General features: G+C 31.6%; 3 protein-coding genes across 15 annotated transcripts; 1 reads left to right on the plus strand and 2 right to left on the minus strand.

Annotated features, from left to right (window-relative positions):
• Positions 1–901: 901 nt before the first annotated feature.
• Positions 902–7,456, minus strand: LOC109797300 (BRCT domain-containing DNA repair protein). Of its 13 annotated transcripts, none has more exons than XR_014434899.1 (10): positions 7,228–7,456; positions 6,501–6,872; positions 4,410–6,319; positions 4,054–4,323; positions 3,888–3,968; positions 3,626–3,737; positions 3,457–3,523; positions 2,591–2,651; positions 2,392–2,474; positions 902–1,115 (listed from the first exon to the last, which is right to left on the minus strand). XR_014434899.1 is itself a non-coding variant. In XM_083077701.1 (10 exons), the coding sequence occupies exons 1-9, from the start codon at positions 7,274–7,276 to the stop codon at positions 2,632–2,634; spliced, it is 2,922 nt and encodes a 973-aa protein (XP_082933827.1). In that variant the 5' UTR covers positions 7,277–7,456; the 3' UTR covers positions 2,332–2,474; positions 2,591–2,631. The 13 variants fall into 13 exon arrangements, 9 of the variants coding, with proteins under 9 accessions (XP_082933827.1, XP_082933825.1, XP_082933828.1 ...); XM_083077701.1 differs by lacking the exon at positions 902–1,115 and adding an exon at positions 2,738–2,778 and having other exon boundaries at positions 2,332–2,474; XR_014434898.1 differs by having other exon boundaries at positions 904–1,115; positions 2,392–2,651; positions 7,228–7,455.
• A 6,486-nt stretch (positions 7,457–13,942) lies between these two features.
• LOC109796618 (NAD(P)-binding Rossmann-fold superfamily protein) lies at positions 13,943–16,742 on the plus strand. Its single transcript, XM_020356325.2, has 2 exons — positions 13,943–14,074; positions 15,865–16,742. The coding sequence occupies exons 1-2, from the start codon at positions 14,055–14,057 to the stop codon at positions 16,667–16,669; spliced, it is 825 nt and encodes a 274-aa protein (XP_020211914.1). The 5' UTR covers positions 13,943–14,054; the 3' UTR covers positions 16,670–16,742.
• A 1,128-nt stretch (positions 16,743–17,870) lies between these two features.
• On the minus strand, positions 17,871–18,720 carry LOC109796619 (plant/protein). The gene is made up of 2 exons (XM_020356326.3): positions 18,346–18,720; positions 17,871–18,224 (listed from the first exon to the last, which is right to left on the minus strand). Exons 1-2 carry the CDS (start codon positions 18,619–18,621, stop codon positions 17,952–17,954), a joined length of 549 nt encoding a protein of 182 aa, XP_020211915.1. The 5' UTR covers positions 18,622–18,720; the 3' UTR covers positions 17,871–17,951.
• Between the last annotated feature and the right edge of the window lie 135 nt (positions 18,721–18,855).

Genomic DNA, 18,855 nt, shown 5'->3' on the forward strand with positions numbered 1-18,855 from the left:
GGGCTAATTTTCTAAACATTAATTGTTCTTGCTAAAAAATGAGTACAAGAGATCTTCAAAAAGTCTTCAATTATAGATTTCTAGATCCCCAGCTTTCGAGTGGGAGGTGGTGTGTACCTGCAAAATGGACTCTAATATCAAAATCAACAAGTGATTGAGTGTATTGTATATATATTACATACTTTTTTATATCTGAAGCGCATATATAAATAGATAAAATAAACTTACCATTATTAATTCAAATAATTAAACACATTTAAAACCTTTTAATGATTATAATAGTGTTATTGTTTTATCATGTTAATGTTAGGTTAAGTTGAATATCTCTCGGTCGAGTATCTTTAATTAAATACTCTTATTTGAGTATTTCTTGATCATGTCTCTTAGTCAACTAATGTGAGATCAAGATCAGTTGAGTGTTCAAGATCTATCCGGTACATTAATATATCCTTAACCACAATAATATATGATCTAGTTAAGGTTAAACCTAAGTAAGATGAAATTAAATTTGCTTAAATTGATATATAGAAATAAATAAGATAATAACACAAACATGTACTATTATTTGTCTTACTTAAATTTTCAAATTTAGGTGGATGACTAAGATTATTTCAACACGGGATGGACAAAAACAAAAATGTTGCAGAGCGACTCGCGTATAGGATTACAGTTAATTAGAAGTGCTCAAGCCCAAGTTGGGTAAAATGATAAGGACAAGTTCCGAACACCCTTATCTACAACTTTGGCATAATTTCATGTTAGTTCAACTTAAAGTTTGTGAATGTGTTATTCTTAAAGTTTTTTGTAAAATTTATTCAATGTTCAAATATAATATTATGCACTGTTTAATAATTTTATGATGGTATGATTGTAATAAATATATTTAAAAGAGCTTTGAATAATTCACCAATTAAATTATACTTATATTTGTGACCAATATCTTATATTTATTATTTTCTACAGTAGTTAAAGAAATATGAATAAGCTGGCACGTCGACACCGTTAGAAGTTTGTTGTGCGTAGTTGCGATGATTGCTGGACCTTTGCAGTCATTCTTTTAATTCTTGGTATTGTTATGATCAGAAAAAAGCATCTTCACGGGCTTTTCTTGTACTCTGTGGTATGAAACAGCAAAGAAATAGCAATGAAAGAGAAGAAATAACTCATAAGAAATAAATTTACTTGTTTGATAAGCATGAAATTTGTTAGATAAGAAATTTACAGACATGAATCTCACATCTGTAAAATCATTTTGCAAAACTAAGAAATAACGAAGAGAAACTCGTGTCATACAATTTATTCGAATAACCTAAATTTTTAATCAAATAACAATAGTTTTTTTTTTGAATAAATGTTGTTTAATCAAATAAACAACAATTTTACAGTAAATAACAAAAAGGTAATATTATAATTTTTTTATTAAATATAAGAAAAATGTCTTTATTCAACATATATTTATTCGAATAAAATAATATCTAAAAGTTATATATTTGAATAAACATGCATATATTTATTCGAATAAGCTTATGTTTTATTCAAAGAAACATGTTTATTTAGATAAAATGTGTAAAAATTTGACAGAAGAGTAATATTGTAATTTTATTACTAATTGTAATTTATTTCCTCTTCATCCATTAAAATCAAGCAACTTTACAATATATATTTTTTTTTCTATTTCTTATCTATTTCTCTCACCTCCAAACAATCTTATTTCCATTCTTTTTCTACTCTTATTTCTCTCTTTTGTTTCTCTTCACTTTATTTTTTCACCTATTTCTCTCCTCACAACCAAATACAGGGGTAGCAAGCAAAAATTATGCAGTTTTAATTTCATCCTTTTATAGGGGACCAAAAAATAGTTATGACTTTCCCACATCTGATCAGGCATCGCCACCCCCGGCGTTTTTTTCCCTTCCTCTCTTTATAAAGTTGTAATTTGCACATTGAAACTCGTGAGTCAAGTAAAATGAGTTCTTAATTTTTTATGATATGCTTTACTCTTTTATAAATGGTGGTAAAGATACTTTAACCTAAATTTTGATACAAGCATTCCAAACTGTAAAGTTCATAAGCAGGTTTGCTAACACTTGCAGTGAAAAAGTTAATAAGTCACTAGCGCAATGTTAACTTAGATCATGTTGGTATTTGCAACTTCATGCACAACAAGGATAAGACACTGCTGAAATTGGGTGTACACTTGAAGTGTATATAAATATATCTAGCCTTTTAAATGGTCTTCCAAATGAAAAAAATCTGGCAACGTGACAATTTGTGCACATGGGATCTATCATGCGGCAGAAGTAAACAAAAACGAAATTCAACAGTTATACATGTGCAGAATGCAGCTGGGCCAGGCAATGTTGAGCATTTACCAAGAAAAAAAATACATACATTGTATATCTACAAATTTGTGAGAATCTTCATGTCAATGACCCTGGTCAACTTATATACTACATTAAAGTACTCCCTTGCACCTAAAAAAGAAAATCCCCAGCTCTGTAGTTATCCTTTGACTCCATTTGATTATCTTAAGAACATGCCAAAGTAAAAAGAAAGACAAAGTTTCATTTGAAAGTAACTGCACAAGTACCCTCGTAAGTAAACATCTGGGACGAGTGACCACCATTACTTTTATGAGCTCCACCGTAGACCTGAATAACATTTTCAAAAATCAGCTACAGTCCAGAAAAAAGGCCTCAACGTCTTCTGTAAACCTTCCCAAACCGATTAGACGTACTTGTGTTATTCCTTGTAACTTGATTAATGAAGAGTTGATGTCTGCCAAAGTTCATTATAAAGTTAAATTTAGATAAACAAAAATTTGAGATGATGCTTTACTAATCACTATTGGGAAGACACTAGACAATGCTTTTACTTTTTCCATAGTGATGAATTATAGGCTAGCTACATGCAAATATGTGAAAAGAGTACTACTTGACTTCCAAGTTGTCTGAAACTTGCTCGTCTACATAGCATAAGTTATGCTGTGCTTGTGCTTATGGATAAGGCTCTTCTTAAGTGAACTTATCTCCGAGTGGACAAATAAGAGTGTACTCATGCATTGTGATCTGAACCCACTAAAAGTCAAGAGTAGATACATCCTTCCTAGTTCACCTTTGAGTTAATCTCACTTTATAAGAGTTTTTACCTGTGCTTAACGTTTAGACTTTAGACATAATATGAAAGGGAGTCGGTAATGAAAACAATGGATTCATACAATAATTTCAACAACCCAATGTGCTTTTGACACAAGATTTTTTTTGGGTCTAAGACCCTTGGTATCGGAAAATCACTTTGAACTCAATTTTTAAGTTACTCCTATTCATGGTTGTGATCAAAGGTGACATTTACATAGCAAGGCTAATATATCAAACTAGGTTTAAAAAACAGTAAATGATCATGTAGAAAAATAGAAAAGAAATATGAAGGAAAAAGGACTTCCAAATGTTATCATACCTCTCAAATTCTAATTTTTGAATTACAATTCCATTCAGAACAACCTCTGAACTGTAAACTGCAGCTCCTGTATATTTATGTAGACTGGTCCATAAGAGTTATAAAACATGAATATACAATGAATCATAAATGCATTATTTATCACGAAGATGATAGTAAAGTTCAACACCTCTCTTAAGGAAATGGTGGCATACTGCATAGTCGTCTTCACAAGAAAGAATCAATAGATCATCTAAGATATTATCATTCATGTCTGCACATGCCTTACTTTCATCTACTACCTGAAGTGAAAAGACAATTATAAATGAACTAATTTATGAAAACATGGCCGAGCTGAGGATCACAATATATTAATGGCCCAAACATGTCTAATATTGCAACCACAGGTCAGCTGCAGTTGTGGAGTGGCATGCATAGGTGAACATGCATACCTGGCCATGAACAGCTGTGACCAAACTTGCAATCACATCCTTATCAGGTTTACTATGTGGCGTGATGTAGACCTTTTTACCCTGTATAGGCAAGCAACCAGATTTTGAGGTAAATACGATGAATGCATAAGAATTTGGCATAACTAACAAAAGTTTATACAAATACCTTTAGGAGTGGCTTCTGTCTTGCTCTAGCAAGAGAAACAGGCATGCTAAAGCCTATTTCCTTTTCCTTTTTCATATCCCTCAGAATGTAATTTTTCTCATCAATAAAACAGTTGACTTGTCCACAACTCTCAAGCCATAACGGTGTCACAACTAATTTCCCAAGAGCCATTGTTTCCAACATATTCTTTGTGCGTGTAAATTTGTCTGCTATGAAATGTGTGGCCTCCATTGAACTTGCTGCAACAGATATATTGAGACGTGTCAAGATCTGCATGGAGGGAAAATAACAAAGTCACGAGCCAGTCATGGTAACATTTAGCATCTCCTATCTTTAACATAAAATCACTGACTAACCTTTTTCTGCTGCTTGATGACACTTTCATCCAAATGTTGGCTAAACAGCACTCGAACATCTGTCATATCCCTTCGATGTCTCAGATCTTTCCACATCATATCTGATGTGCACTGAGGAGCTCTTAATCCAATAAGCTCTTTAAAAGCCGAAGTCTTTGGCAGGGTTTTGTCACATGGCTTTTTGTGATGCTCGGTGTGTGTATGGTTAGCATTTGAAACGTTTACGCCTTTGCTTGCAGCACCTGTAGCTGGATTTTCTGACCTCAATTGTTCAACACTCTTGATTGATGATATTTCAACATGTTCCAGCAACAAGGGATGTGTATCATGCAGGTTTTCAACCTTCATCGCATCACCAGCTGAACATGGGTGAACAAAGTTACCCTGTAACAAGCATCTGCCATTGTCAACACATGAAGCATTGCAAAGTGGATGGGCGTGAGGAAAACTTGATTTATCCATGTCAGCTTGGTCCTCTGGGCTTCTAGCAGAGAAGACATTATTTTCTTTTTCATCAATACACGAAACTTTAGGTGCATCAAGATTGATTGACACATTAGACCTCTTTCTTTTCCCCCTTGATCTTTTTGCATAAACCCAAGAATTAGTCCTTGAAAAACTGGTGGTTACAGATAATTGAGGACTGACTTGAGCCTGATGATTCAACCTGCTTTTCCTAGCAACTGCACATGAATTGGTAGGCAAATTAAGACACTTTGTCCTATCACCCAACTTCATCGGATCAGCCACTAAACCATTCCCCTTCCTTTCCTGTTTAATAGTACCCTTCTCCTTGACATTATTGTTCCTCACTGTGCGATGGCTTGATTGATTTTTGGTTCTTGTCTGTCTGCTCTCGTTATTCCAATTTTTGGGTTCTACTACAGCAGATTGAAAACTTACATACTCTCCCAGTGGGCAAACCTCTTCAAGTGATACATGTCTACTGCATATTGGTGAACTAGTATTATTGTCAAACTGTCCCTCGGCAGTTGACTTGCTTTTCATCAGTTTTTTCGTTTTCCCTGAGACAGGATTTGGCTCCTGCTTGTTAGTGTGCATGCAAGATGAGCTAGATGTTCTGTTACTAAATCTAGATGAAGGTGCATTTTTCCTATTTAATTTTATTGTGCTAGCAGGATGCTGTCTATATGTAAAAAAATTCATATGAGCTTCATTCTCTGTCAAATTACTTAAATAGCCATCAAATGCATTACCTGTTTGATGAGTATCATTGAAATAGCAGCCAGAAGGGGGAACAACGGCCAAGGCTTCCATAGCTTCAGCAGCTATTTGAGTGTCTAAACCGATATCAGACGTGTCTTCAATATGTGTTACACCAGAATAAACATTAACATTCTCTTTTATAGCACTTGACTGAACATCCAACTCCTTGAGAGAGTTATTATTTTCAGTTTCCATTCTCAGACCTTGGCCCAACTTCTCATCACATCTATTGCTTGTACTACAGTTTTCTTGGCTCTGAAGACGGTCACTCTTTTTCTGTCTTGTATATGTCTGTTTGTATCTTCCAAAATTAGAAGATGCTTCAATTTTTTTACCAGACATGCCAGCTTTTTTGTCATTTTGGCTACTGTCAACCCAATTGAAAGGTTCTTTTTCTTCACTTGTTCGAGCTTTAATTTTCTTAGCCAGATTTAGTGGTCCCCTTGCATTCAGGACATGAGGTGATTTATCCCTAGTGGCCTTTCTACAATGAATTCTTTGAAACAAGTCCACGTCACTTGATGACAAGTACTGATCCACAAAGCCAAGTGCATCTTGGGTTGAATCCCCAGGCTCTGGTGAGTGAACGTAATTTAGTGGTGCAGGTAGATATAAATGGTTGTGGTCATCAAAGTTGCCAGCATCAACTAAAGCCCCTTTGTGCCCTTCAAGCGTATTATGATCTTTAAAAAGTTAATCATTCATGAAATGCTCCATAACCAATTACTTCAGTGTATGGTAAGTCAAACAAGCATAACTTATAGAGATACCAGACAACAACAAAAAAATAAGCAAAAATTATTTCAAAGACAGAAACGTGGTACCCAATATTAAAATGCAGATAGCAAACACGTTGTCACGTACCAGCAGCAGACTTCACAAAAGTGGTGCCATTTGGATCTACTTGCTTAGAAGTTGGCTTGGACCGTCTCTTCTGGAACAGGGTTGAAGGAATTTTCACTGTTGGACTAGTTTCAAGAAATCCTTTGGCAACAGTTACTGTATCTCTATTATTCATTTCTTCATCCTCACTATCAAGCACTACTTCTTGTTCATACTTGTACATTGTACCAGTTGTTATGTCATCCGGAGGTTCCGAATCTTCTACAATCTCAGTGTCCAGATTGAGATTTTCAACCTCTGTTTCACTGAAAGGACTATTGAGCACTAAGGTATCCTCAAAGAGCGCAGTGTCCCTAAACGGATCATCTTCATTTGCATCTTTAACTTTATATCCTAATTGCAGCCAAACAACATTATCATCAGTCTAAGCTAGTTCATGATTCAATGATTTCAATCCATAATCTTCCACATGCTGAACCCTAGTTACTTACTTACATTTTCTATTCCTGCAAAAATATTTCAACTCAACCTGGTGCATACTTACATACAGCCCTAATATAGATGATCATTGAACCCTAAACATTAAATTCAATACGATCAAAGAACAACCACTCGTTCTCTTCGATATTTTGTATTTTATTCTCTCTTCATTCACCAATGGTACAAATAATGATCAAAATCATCGAAATAACAAAAAACTAAGTTTACAACAAAATAATAAGAAAGCAAGGAAAAAATGAAGGATTACCGCCCGGGGGTGATGAAGTTTGAGGGTGAGGCGAAGAACCCTCGACCATTGGAATGGGAACTCTGTTTTTTTTTTTATAATAATTTTTAAATCTTGTTCCAAAAGATGGATGATGAATTTGGTAGTAATGAAGTTGAATAAAACCCTAATGCAGCGATCAGAGTGCTAAAAGAGAATAGTGCGAAGTTCAGAAAACGCGACGCCAAACCAAATACTAGTGAAGGAGAATCTTCAGTTCGATAAATTTGGAGGGAAACGACTTTGCGTTTTACTTTTTATTTTTTTATTTTTTTTTTATTTTATATTTATTATTTATGAAATACTATTTGTATATTTCGAAAGGAGTGTATTTTCGAGGAGAGTAAAAATAGTCTGTCTAAAATATTTTTTTTTAGTTTTAAAATAAATAATTTTAAAAAAATTATTATTTTAGCTTATATAATTTTGAAGAATTCTTAATTTTATTTATGGTTAATTGTGTTTTTGATTTCTTTTATAATTACAATTATATGATTTTGATTTCTAAAATTTTAATTAAACAATTTTAATTTTTAAGTATTATAATTATATATATTTAGCTTAATTGCATTTTTGATCCTTCAAGTATTAAAGTTTTAATTGGGTAATTTTAGTCCTTAAAGAATTATAATTGTGCAATTTTGGTCCTTTAATTTTTAATTAAACAATTTTAGTCTCTCAAATATCATAGTTGTACAATTTTAATCCTTCAAATATCATAATTGTGAAATTTTAATCTCTCTCATTACAAATTTAATAATTTTAGTATATATATATATACAAATACAATATTTAAAAAAAATATAATTATTTATCTATTCAAGTTAACGTATATTATAATTTTCGTTAATGTATCAACTGGTATATATTTATTATTATTACTAAATATAACTTAGATAAGATATGTATATTTCTAAGTAATATACTTATATTTTTTTAAATGTATATTAATATATAATAAGTTATATTTATCAAATTATTAATTTATCTATAAATATATTAATAATATTATTGATATTAATTTATCAATAATATTATAAAAATAATAATATGAAAATTTTATTTATTTAGTAATAATAATAAATATATATCATTCGATACATTAACAAAAATTATAATATATGTTAACTTGAATATATAAATAATTATATATTTTTTTAAAATATTGTATATATATATATATATATATATATATATATATATATTAAAATTACTAAATTTGTAATGAGAGAGACTAAGGGGGGTGTATTGGATTAGGATTTTAAAGGACTTTTTTAGTTAAAAAAAATCCTGCGGATTTTAAAAGACTTTGCAGGATTTTCATGACTTTTAAGATTTTGCAAGATTCTACAAGACTTAAAATCAGGATTTTAATGGATTCTGCAAGACTTTTAAATTAGGATTTTAATAGATTCTGTGGGATTTTGTGGAGTTTTGACATTTGATAAGATTTAAAAAAAATTATACATTCAAATTTAAAAAGAGTCAAAGATAAAAATAATAAATAAAAAAAATAATGTCTAGATAAATAATAATAATAATTCTCTATAATATTATATCCTCTTTTTATAGCATCCACTATCAATTGTAACAATTCATCGGAATCATCCTTAATCCAAGCTTCATAGTTTTCTTTCTCTTTTCATTTTTCTTTATTATTTCCTTGTGAATCTCCCATTTGAATTACTAAAACAATATATGTTAAAAAATAGTTATATAAATAATTACGGATAATAGACAAAATCAATAAAATTATATTATTATTTTTAGAAGCACACCATCATACAAGATCGAATATATTTTTGCTATCCAAATGGATCAAATACCTCAGTTATTATAAAAAAAAATGTAAAAACGAAAATATAGAAACATAAGATAATTTTTTATATAAAAAAATTAGTATATTCGATACTGAAAAAATATTTAGATATATAATTTTTTTTATATAAACAGAAGTATTTAGATATAGAGAATATATATATATATATATATATATGATAATTTTTAACGATATTTATAAATATAAATTATTCTAACAAATATTTTAACAATATTTTCTTTTTTAAAAAATAAGTTAATGAAGGCATAAATCCTAAACCCTAAAAAATTAGATATTGCAATGTCTTATGTTAATTTTCTTTTTTTAAAATATAAAAAATCTTAATTTCATAATATAAAAATAAAAAATAAAATTTCATAGTAAAAAAAATAAAATAATTGTTGAGTCATAAAAGGAGGAGGGATAAGAGTAACAAATTCAAGGGAAAGAGAGAATTCGCAATTTTTATGCTAAGAGGGTTCTTCCCCCTACTAAGATCCATTTTTATCTCATTCTACTCACAAAAATCCTAACAAATTCATCTTTTATATATATATATATATATATATATATATATATATATATATATATTGTTGAGATTATGATATCAATTTCATCTTTCACCTTTTTCTTTTCTTAACGTGTGTCATAAAAAAAATTACCACTTAAAAGTTAAAATTTCAAGTATTTTTTTGTGTTATATAAAGGAACAAATTCAACTACATAGAATAAAATAAAGTAAGTCAATTAAAGAGAACGAAGAGAAAAATAAAACAAGTCAATGACACTATCATTTACATATTAGAGTTTCACAAAATAGGAGAATGGTATGAGAATAGTATTATATATGAGCAATGAACAATAGTGTAGTATTATTAGTAGAGAAAAAATGGAGAAGACAGGAGCATAGAAAAAAAAGATGAAAAACTCACTTGAAAATTCTTAAAACACTTGAAAATTCTTAAAACACTTGAAAAATCATTTCAAACAATCCTTCAAAATCCGATGGGTTTGGATGGGATTGTTTTATGAATATGGTATTTATAGATAACACTAGAAAGTCTTTCAAAATCCCTCTCACACAACAATCCTTTAAAATCCTTAAATTTTTGAATACCAATGGATTGTTTTTAAGTTGTAAAAAATCTCAAATGAATACCAGTGGATTTTAATGGACTCTTTAAAAAATCCTAAAAATCCAGATTGAATACCACTGGATTGTTTTTAAGTGACATAAAATCCTGATTGAATACCAATGGACTTTTTTACTCAAAAAAAGTATTTTAAAATCCTACGAAATCCTAAACCAATACACCCCCCTAAAATTGCACAATTATGATATTTGAGGAACTAAAATTACACAATTATGATATTTGAGGGACTAAAATTGTTCAATTAAAAATTAAAGGACCAAAATTGCACAATTGTAATTCTTTAAGGACTAAAGTTACCCAATTAAAGTCTTGAGGATCAAAATTGCACAATTGTAATATTTGAGGGATCAAAAATACCATTAAGCTTATATATTTTTATCTATTTAAATTATATATACATATAATATATGTAACTTAAATAAATTATAAAATCTATATATATATTATAAAGGAGATATTGGGACATATAATCGTTTTTGATATCCACTTTTTAGTAGATCATTATACTTTTCAAATATAAAAAATAAAATAAAAATATATTTTCTCTGAATAACTATACGCAATCTTTTAATATGTTATCTATGTATAATTATTAGAGATACAAAGTACTTCAATCCCTCTAATCTATACCTATTATAAAAAGATATTAAATTATGTAATTATCTTTAGTTTTCACTTTTTAGTTAATCAATATATCTTTCGAATATAAAAAAAAATTCTTATATCTTCCCTAAATAATTACTTTCAATCTTCTAATATCATGTTTGTGAGTAGTTATAGAGGCACAAAGTGCTTCAATCCCTCTAATTTATATAATTAATAAATTTATCAGTAAATTCAAATTTCATGTCATAGACGTCCTTCACTTCACTTTTCATCCTAAAGTATAATATTAATTTGTATACACATTAAATAAATTATTTTATATATTTCTTTCTATTAATATACCTTTTAAAATCTTGAGGGTTATGAATCTCACGGTAAATAATAATACATGCTTTTGTTCTTTATGATAAAGAAGCCTCTAATATCTTTCACAAATCAATAACCAAATTGATAAATGATTTCTTTAAGAAGCATACAAAATTGACCTCTTTAAAGTTATTACAATTACATTATTCACTTTTTTCCATAACAAATTATCGTAATAATATTTATTAATTACTTTAAATTTTGATTTCATATTTTAATTTTTCTACACTTCACTAAAAGAACTTGCTTTAAATTCTACATCTTTATTATCCAATTAATATTTTGTATCAAATTTTCCAACAATCATTTCTTTTAGTCATTTGTTGAAAATGAATTTGAATTCTCATATATTATACAAACACTTGGACATAAATTTATTTGTATGTTTAATATCCACTACTAGACATAAATTGATACGTATGATTTAATTAAGGTGGAGATGTTGAGGGGATGATCGATAAACAATAGGACGCAATAGCGATGATGCAATAGTTGATGGCTTTAATTAACGGCATGAGGCCACAACGACGACCGAATTCTGTTATAGTCGTAGAGTCCACTTGACGATGACGATGAGCAACGTTGCCATTGTGAGAGTGGCAGCGAGGCTGCTCGAAATGACGACAGAGGGAGAAAGTTTGTGTGACATGACGAAATCGTACTTCGAGCGGTTGGTTGTATGCGGACACTTTTAAATTTGGTTTTGAAATTTAGATATAAAAACATGCATGTCAACTTTTTTTTTTTTAACATCTTTGCAATTTTGTTAATCCCTAATTCAAACATCAAATGTTGTATTTTTAATCTTTTGGATTGAAGTGGAGAAGAAAGTGCAAATACAGATATTTCCACTTGTTTTCTTTGTGATCAATGATGATATTTGTAAATTGATGTTTTGAATGCATAATGTTTTTGGTGACTAAAGTAATTCGAATACTAAATTCGTGATTGATCGACAAATATTTGACTAGGCGAGTATAAATAACTTAAAGACAAATTCGTGATTGATTGGTAAAAATTTGACTGGACGAATATAAATAACTTAAAGATCAAACTCGTGATTGATCAGTAAATATCTGACTAAGCGACTATAAATAACTTGAAGACAAAACTCGTGATTGATCCGTAAATATTTGACTGGGCGAGTATAAATAACTCGAAGACAAACTCGTGATTGATTAGTAAAAATATGATTGGGCGAGTATAAATAACTCAAAGACAAACTCGTGATTGATCAGTAAATATCCAACTAGGTGAATATAAATAACTCGAAGATAAACTCATGATTGATCAGTAAAGATCCAACTAGACAAATATAAACATCTTGAAGACCAAAATCATGATTGATCGATAAAAATATGACTATACAACTATAAACAACTCAAAGACCAAACTCGTGATTGATTGGTAAAAATTTGACTGGGCAAGTATAAATAATTCGAAGACCAAACTCATGATTAATTGGTAAATATTCGAATGGACGAATATAAATAACCCGAAGACCAAACTCATGGTTGATCGATAAATATTTGATTGGACAAGTAAATAATTCATCCATTCTCAATTCTAAATTGCTCCATTATTGTTGGCTACAATGTCAACATTATGCTGATATGGTCATATGCATATTATCAAGAGGTTTTTAGAAGATATGGTTGTACACACTTTCAACATGGGCCATAACTTAGCCAAAATATTTGTTCTTTATAAATGAGAAAATGAAAGACACGAGTCCGACAATTTGGCCAAGTTTTCTTATGATTTGTTATATCGACATTATAGTGTTATGTTTGTAAGATTATTGAGGCAATGTAAGTGTTTTAAATCAAATATGGTTAGTATCTAAACTGAAATAACAATAATAGAATGATGTTTTTAGGAAGGGATATATGGCAATTTCATCAAACCCTTTTGCCTTATTAGCTTGGGGTTGGTAGGTAAGTGTACCATTCCGGATAAATTTCGAGATGATTTTGTTGATCGACCTTAGTCGAGATCTTTGATCGAACATGCTGAAGACTGAGCCGAGAGGGAATACCAAAAGATTGGGAGTAGGCTGACTTCCTAATGCAAACTACTTCCTTAAAAGGATATCAGAATAAATCCATTATAGAGGGTTGTATATGAAATAAAATCTTATCTTTAATAACAAAGATTACAGTATTAAAATTACTTTAGAAAATTATGATATTTTCGGGGCCCACAAGACTCACGGATAAATAACTATAAAATCTCAAATCCTAGACTTAAGAGGAGATATTACACTTTTGAATGTTTTGATTTTGGAGACTCATCTTAAACAAATCTTAATTGTCCTTTAGATTCGAACAATTACAATAGTCAAAAAGAGTTTTACGGTAATGATCAAAGTGCAAACCTTGTTGCAGCAGCATTTGGGAATAATTCTACCAACTAGTGGCCAACATAAGCGTAATTGTTTACATGTATGACACTTCAATTTTAAATAGCGGTTAAAAATTTAGTGTTGCTTATGTTTTGTGTTTAAACCAGCGTATTTACATGGATGGTACTAGTGTTAATATTTAACAAGATATTCGGATTCATATTTCGATCCGTCATGCACTGTTAAGTTCCCACAATCTCCGATGCAATGCATTCTTGCTGAGAAAGGTTCAACAAAATTATTCTTTGTAGGGCATGCATATTATTACATACACATTGTTTAGTCATATTGACCAAATTACCCTTCAGCATTTTATAAGATAACATTCTCTCTCTATCTTGTGTTTAGTCGAGCAGCAACAGGGATATATCCAAAGCTAAATTTCATCATAGCCTCAAATAGACAACTTCGATACCCTCCAGAGTGTGTTTGCTTCTGAGTTATATATCCGCAGAAAATCATGTTAAATATTGGTTTGAGGTTGGTCTCACACTTCCTGCCTTCATTTGTTTGTGTTTTAATTATTCCCTTTTAGCTATGTTTTCAGTTTGATGATTAAAAAATTAAGTATAAGATGTTCTGCTTGGAGTTTCCACTCAGTCTACTGTTGAATCTTTTGAATCAGCTTTCTGTCAATGGAAATTAAATACTTTGGATTAAGAAAGTGGCTACGGATTTTATTTACTTGTCCACTTTGTTGGGTGGAAGGATTGTGTGTAGTGTTGATCCTGCATGTGGATTTTCCTTTCAGTTCTTTGCTTATTTTCGAATTATGAATACTTCCATAGCTTACTTAGTTTCTGGTAATTGTTAGAAACAGTTGCAACATTTCCTATTCAAGGGCTTTGTTTGCCTTTAGGGTTTAGGGTTTATTGTGCATACAAACTGGAGGGTATGACAAAGTTAACATTTCCTATTCCACAGGTTACTCAGACTGGAGGGTATGACAAAGTTAACCATCAGTTTCTCTTGTCTTTGGTTTACATTTCCTTTTCTTATTTATGCATGTGATGACAAACCTTTATTTATTCTGATCAGCCTAATTAAAAGTTTAAAACCATTATGGTTGATTACGGGATTTTTTTTTTTTTTTCACAAACAAGCAAACGAGGGGAAGAATGAATTTTCATAATGTATCTAGGCACGAATCCACCAAGCATGCTTCACAAGTTTCTAATTTATAGTCCTTTCAATTTCACTGTTACCACTCATGTATAAGTGTACTTTAACATCTCCTTTACATCCAGTAGAAATTTCATTTGAAAGCTTTTGGTGTGTTTATGATGAATTAATTTAATAAATGCATAGCAGTCTTAAATGAAGATACTCACTTCATTACCACACAACCTGCTAGCTGTTTTGAGTCTTTTAAATAGTAGTAATTGAGACATTGCATTTTAGTTGGCATAGTACTATAGTTTCTTTCATAATATGAAGTAAATTATCTACTTTACTATTTCTTCAACACTTTGTCCTCGCATCTAATATACTTTCTTATAGGAATCTGTCAAGGTCCAATATTTTAAAATATGATTTTCAATTGATGGAAGACCCTAGAAGAGGATAAAAAAGAGTTAAAATTAATAAATTAAAGAACCCAATCAACCCAACACCAATTACTAGAGATGTTTAAGTGGGTTGGATTTCATTTGGATGGTTTACTAAGCTTTTGGACTTAAAAATTATTTAAGTCTATTTTCTTATTTTTATTGTAATTTTTGTATTTTATTTTAATTAAATAAGTTCAAATGATTTTTCATATTGTCTAGGTTAGTTGTGAGTGTCATTAGGCTTCGTAGTGGAAAATAAATGTTAGTGGGAATTAGTGGGATTTTAATGTCTAATGAAACTTAGTAGAAAGTTACTACATGTAAGTGATAGATTGTCTATCTTAGCCTATAAATAGGAACATCTTGTAAGCATCCAAATCAGATTTAAATATTAATCATATTTTAAATTTCTCTTTGTAAGAGTTTTTTCCTTTGTTCTTGAATAAGAACTTGATAGTGTTACTCCACTACCATTTAATCCTGAATTTCTGATGTCACGAAATATTTATTAGAATCTCAGCATACTAAAATGTCATCAAAAGGATCTTCTAACTTTGCGGCTTTAATTCACATCTGATATCGGAATAATTCTAAATGCTCCTACTAATCTACGTACTTACAAGATAAAGAATGTATTTACTTTTTTATTAACACATTCTTCATAAAGTACTAGAAAGTTTTATAGGAGGATATAACATAATTGTTCGATGGGTGGTTCAGGAAGCTACAAGACAAGGTTGCACTGATCACAGGAGCAGCTAGTGGAATAGGAAAGGCCATAGCTACCAAATTCATCAATAACGGGGCCAAGGTTATTATTGCTGATATTCAACAACAACTTGGCCAAGAGACTGCTAAAGAACTGGGACCTAATGCTACTTTCATAGCATGTGATGTCACTCAAGAGACAGACATTTCGAATGCTGTTGATTTTGCCATCTCTAAATACAACCAACTTGATATCATGTACAACAATGCAGGGATAGCCTGCAGAAGTCCTCAAAGCATTGTTGACTTGGACCTGGCAGTGTTTGACAGAGTCATGGACATAAATGTTCGTGGGGTTGTGGCAGGCATCAAGCATGCAGCACGTGTAATGATTCCACGTGGAAGCGGGTCCATTCTCTGCACAGCAAGTGTCACAGGAGTGATGGGAGGGGCGGCCCAGCACACTTACTCAATATCCAAGTTTGCAGTTGTAGGCATTGTTAAATCTCTAGCTTCAGAGCTTTGTGGGTATGGAATCAGAGTCAATTGCATATCACCTTTTGCCATCCCCACTCCTTTTGTAATGGGAGAAATGAGTCAGATATATCCTCATGTTGATGCTCAGAGACATGTAGAGATTGTTCACAATGCTGGTGTCCTAAAGGGAGTGAACTGTGAACCCAATGATGTTGCTAATGCTGCACTTTTTCTTGCATCTGATAATGCCAAGTATGTTAATGGGCACAATTTGATTGTGGATGGAGGGTTCACATCTTTTAAGAATTTGGACTTTCCTGCACCAGATCAAGTGCAGTAGAAGTTTGTACAATTTATATTTAGATAAAGATAACAATAATGAAAAACGCCTTTCAATCACAATTTTCAAATAACTCTGTAAGAGTGAGTCAATTCCACTTCTTGCAGTACTCTTCTAAATACATGATAGCATAAGCATAGCGTTTGAGTGGCGACCCCAAAATGTTGGGACTTGGGATACCCATGCAAGCATCGAGAGCCAGATCATATGCTTCAAGCACCCTAAATATGCATGATAGCATAAGGAATATGATCGTTCTGTACTTTTATTCAAAAGGAATGAGAGAAAAGGAATCGTTGTAATGGGACTTTTAGTTGAATTTGGTTCCACCCCAACCGAACATATACCTTTAGATTTTTAGCATATAACGAGAAGCGCGATGTCAACTTTGAAAATTTGATAAAAGTTTTGATTCTCTATCCTATTGCATCCTCCGCCGATGTGATTGAACCTACCTTACAATCGGTAATATAACCAATAAGCTTGCCATTAATATGATAGCATTTACAGCACCAATGGACTACTTGACAAAGGGAAACTCACTTTAGAAGATACTTAAACATAACTTCAATCAGCCTGGAATCTGTCAAATGATTGAAACTAACATTTTGATTTATACCTCATAAAATTCACTCGAGTTTGTATGAAAAACTATGCAAAAAAACTTTGGTTCCCATTGCTTAAAAAACTATAGTTCCCATGCTATAAGGAGAATTGTTGGTTTAAGAGATAGTGATAGGGCCCTCTGCATACTCATTGCCGGAGTGGTACTGATGTCTCTACAAATCAATACATCACCTTCTTCTCCGAGACTAACCTACCTTGATAAAATATGTGGACAAAAATTTCACGGCATAAAATTCAGTTACTACCCATAAACATTATTTTTGCCAATTTTGCCTTGCAGATTCATTCATAAAAAGTACCACTTAGGGCTTGTATGACTTTCTCGTTTTTCTCCCTTCAAAATTATTTGCGAGAACAATTTTGGTTGATTTGTTGAGAGCTAGTTCTTGAATAGACTCGAGAGTTTGAAGGAACCCTATCTCGATCCATACCAACTTAATTCAGTGTATAACATGAACACACTGCTTTGTAAGATTCATTTCATTTTCAGCAAGCTCAGAAATAAACACCATAGATCTCAGATCACAAAGTTCCATAAAATGGCCTACACTAGAACATTTCCCTAGGATTGAAGTTAAGAAGGCGAGAAAGAAACAAGATTGTATTATTCAATAGTTGTGAAACAAATCAAGCAAACAAATCATTGCATTCAAATTCAAATTGACTGGCAGAACTGTTCTATCCGTTGTGCAATGAGGTCAATAGCAGCATTTGCTGATGAGAAAGCCCCATGGAAACTCTCTTTGTAATTAATAGACTCCAACTCACGGGCCATCTTCAACAGAATCTCACCCAGGTCTGTTTGCTTCTGTAGCAATGAATTGTAGTACGAGTTTGCAGCAATTCTGCTTATTTCCACATTCGTTTCTTCTGGACAGTACTCATCATCCAACCATTTGTGTAAAGTAACCCTAAGCCACTCCGATTCCTGATAAGTGAATATAACAAAACACATGCAATAATTTTTCATCAACCACTTGGACCCTAAAATTTCCAATAAATTAAAACTGATACCGATTTTGGATTGAAAGCAACAAAAGAAGGTGTACCTGCAAGGCCATGGTTGGGTCTGACCAAGTGTCAGGGACCCTAAGGTCTTCAACTTGGTCATTGAATTCTGGGAACGGGTGGGAATAGGACCTGACTCGTGTGGGCGAATGGGAATGAGAATCGCATAGAATTACTGAAGAAGAAGAAGAAGAAACATGTTGGAGAGTCAGAGTTACAGTGATTGAGGATGGTGCGAATGCGACTATTCGAGTGAAGCTCGGAGACACGGTCATGTGCTGACCCAGGTTTAGAATCAAGGTTGTCATCGTGGACATTGTTGTCTCGTCTCGTTTTCTCTACACACACCAAAAAAAAAAAAACACAGACACACAATATTGACCATTCATTAAGAAACTTTTAACCTTTTGGATGAGGCCTTGGCCCACCTGGCGCAAGGCCAGTGTATTTCTTTCCAACTTGTAAGAACTTTTTTGTACTAAGTTATTAGTGAATGATTTGATGAGTATTTCAGTATAATAAGAATTTGAGTACCATTAGATATATAGACG

This window comes from Cajanus cajan, chromosome 6, assembly GCF_000230855.2.
Source record: "Cajanus cajan strain Asha chromosome 6, NIPB_CcT2T_4, whole genome shotgun sequence".
NCBI classification, from domain to species: Eukaryota; Viridiplantae; Streptophyta; class Magnoliopsida; order Fabales; family Fabaceae; genus Cajanus; species Cajanus cajan.

Coding starts and splice junctions, on each gene's coding strand:
- LOC109797300 (XM_083077697.1), bottom strand. CDS start 7,276: ATGGTCGAGGGTTCTTCGCCTCACCCTCAAACTTCATCACCCCCGGGC. Junction 3,969..4,053: donor GACAGAAGCCACTCCTAAAG/GTATTTGTATAA, acceptor TTGCCTATACAG/GGTAAAAAGGTCTACATCAC. Junction 3,738..3,887: donor TCACAGCTGTTCATGGCCAG/GTATGCATGTTC, acceptor TTTTCACTTCAG/GTAGTAGATGAAAGTAAGGC.
- LOC109796618 (XM_020356325.2), top strand. CDS start 14,055: ATGTTAAATATTGGTTTGAG. Junction 14,075..15,864: donor ATGTTAAATATTGGTTTGAG/GTTGGTCTCACA, acceptor TGGGTGGTTCAG/GAAGCTACAAGACAAGGTTG.
- LOC109796619 (XM_020356326.3), bottom strand. CDS start 18,621: ATGTCCACGATGACAACCTTGATTCTAAACCTGGGTCAGCACATGACC. Junction 18,225..18,345: donor ACCCAACCATGGCCTTGCAG/GTACACCTTCTT, acceptor TTCACTTATCAG/GAATCGGAGTGGCTTAGGGT.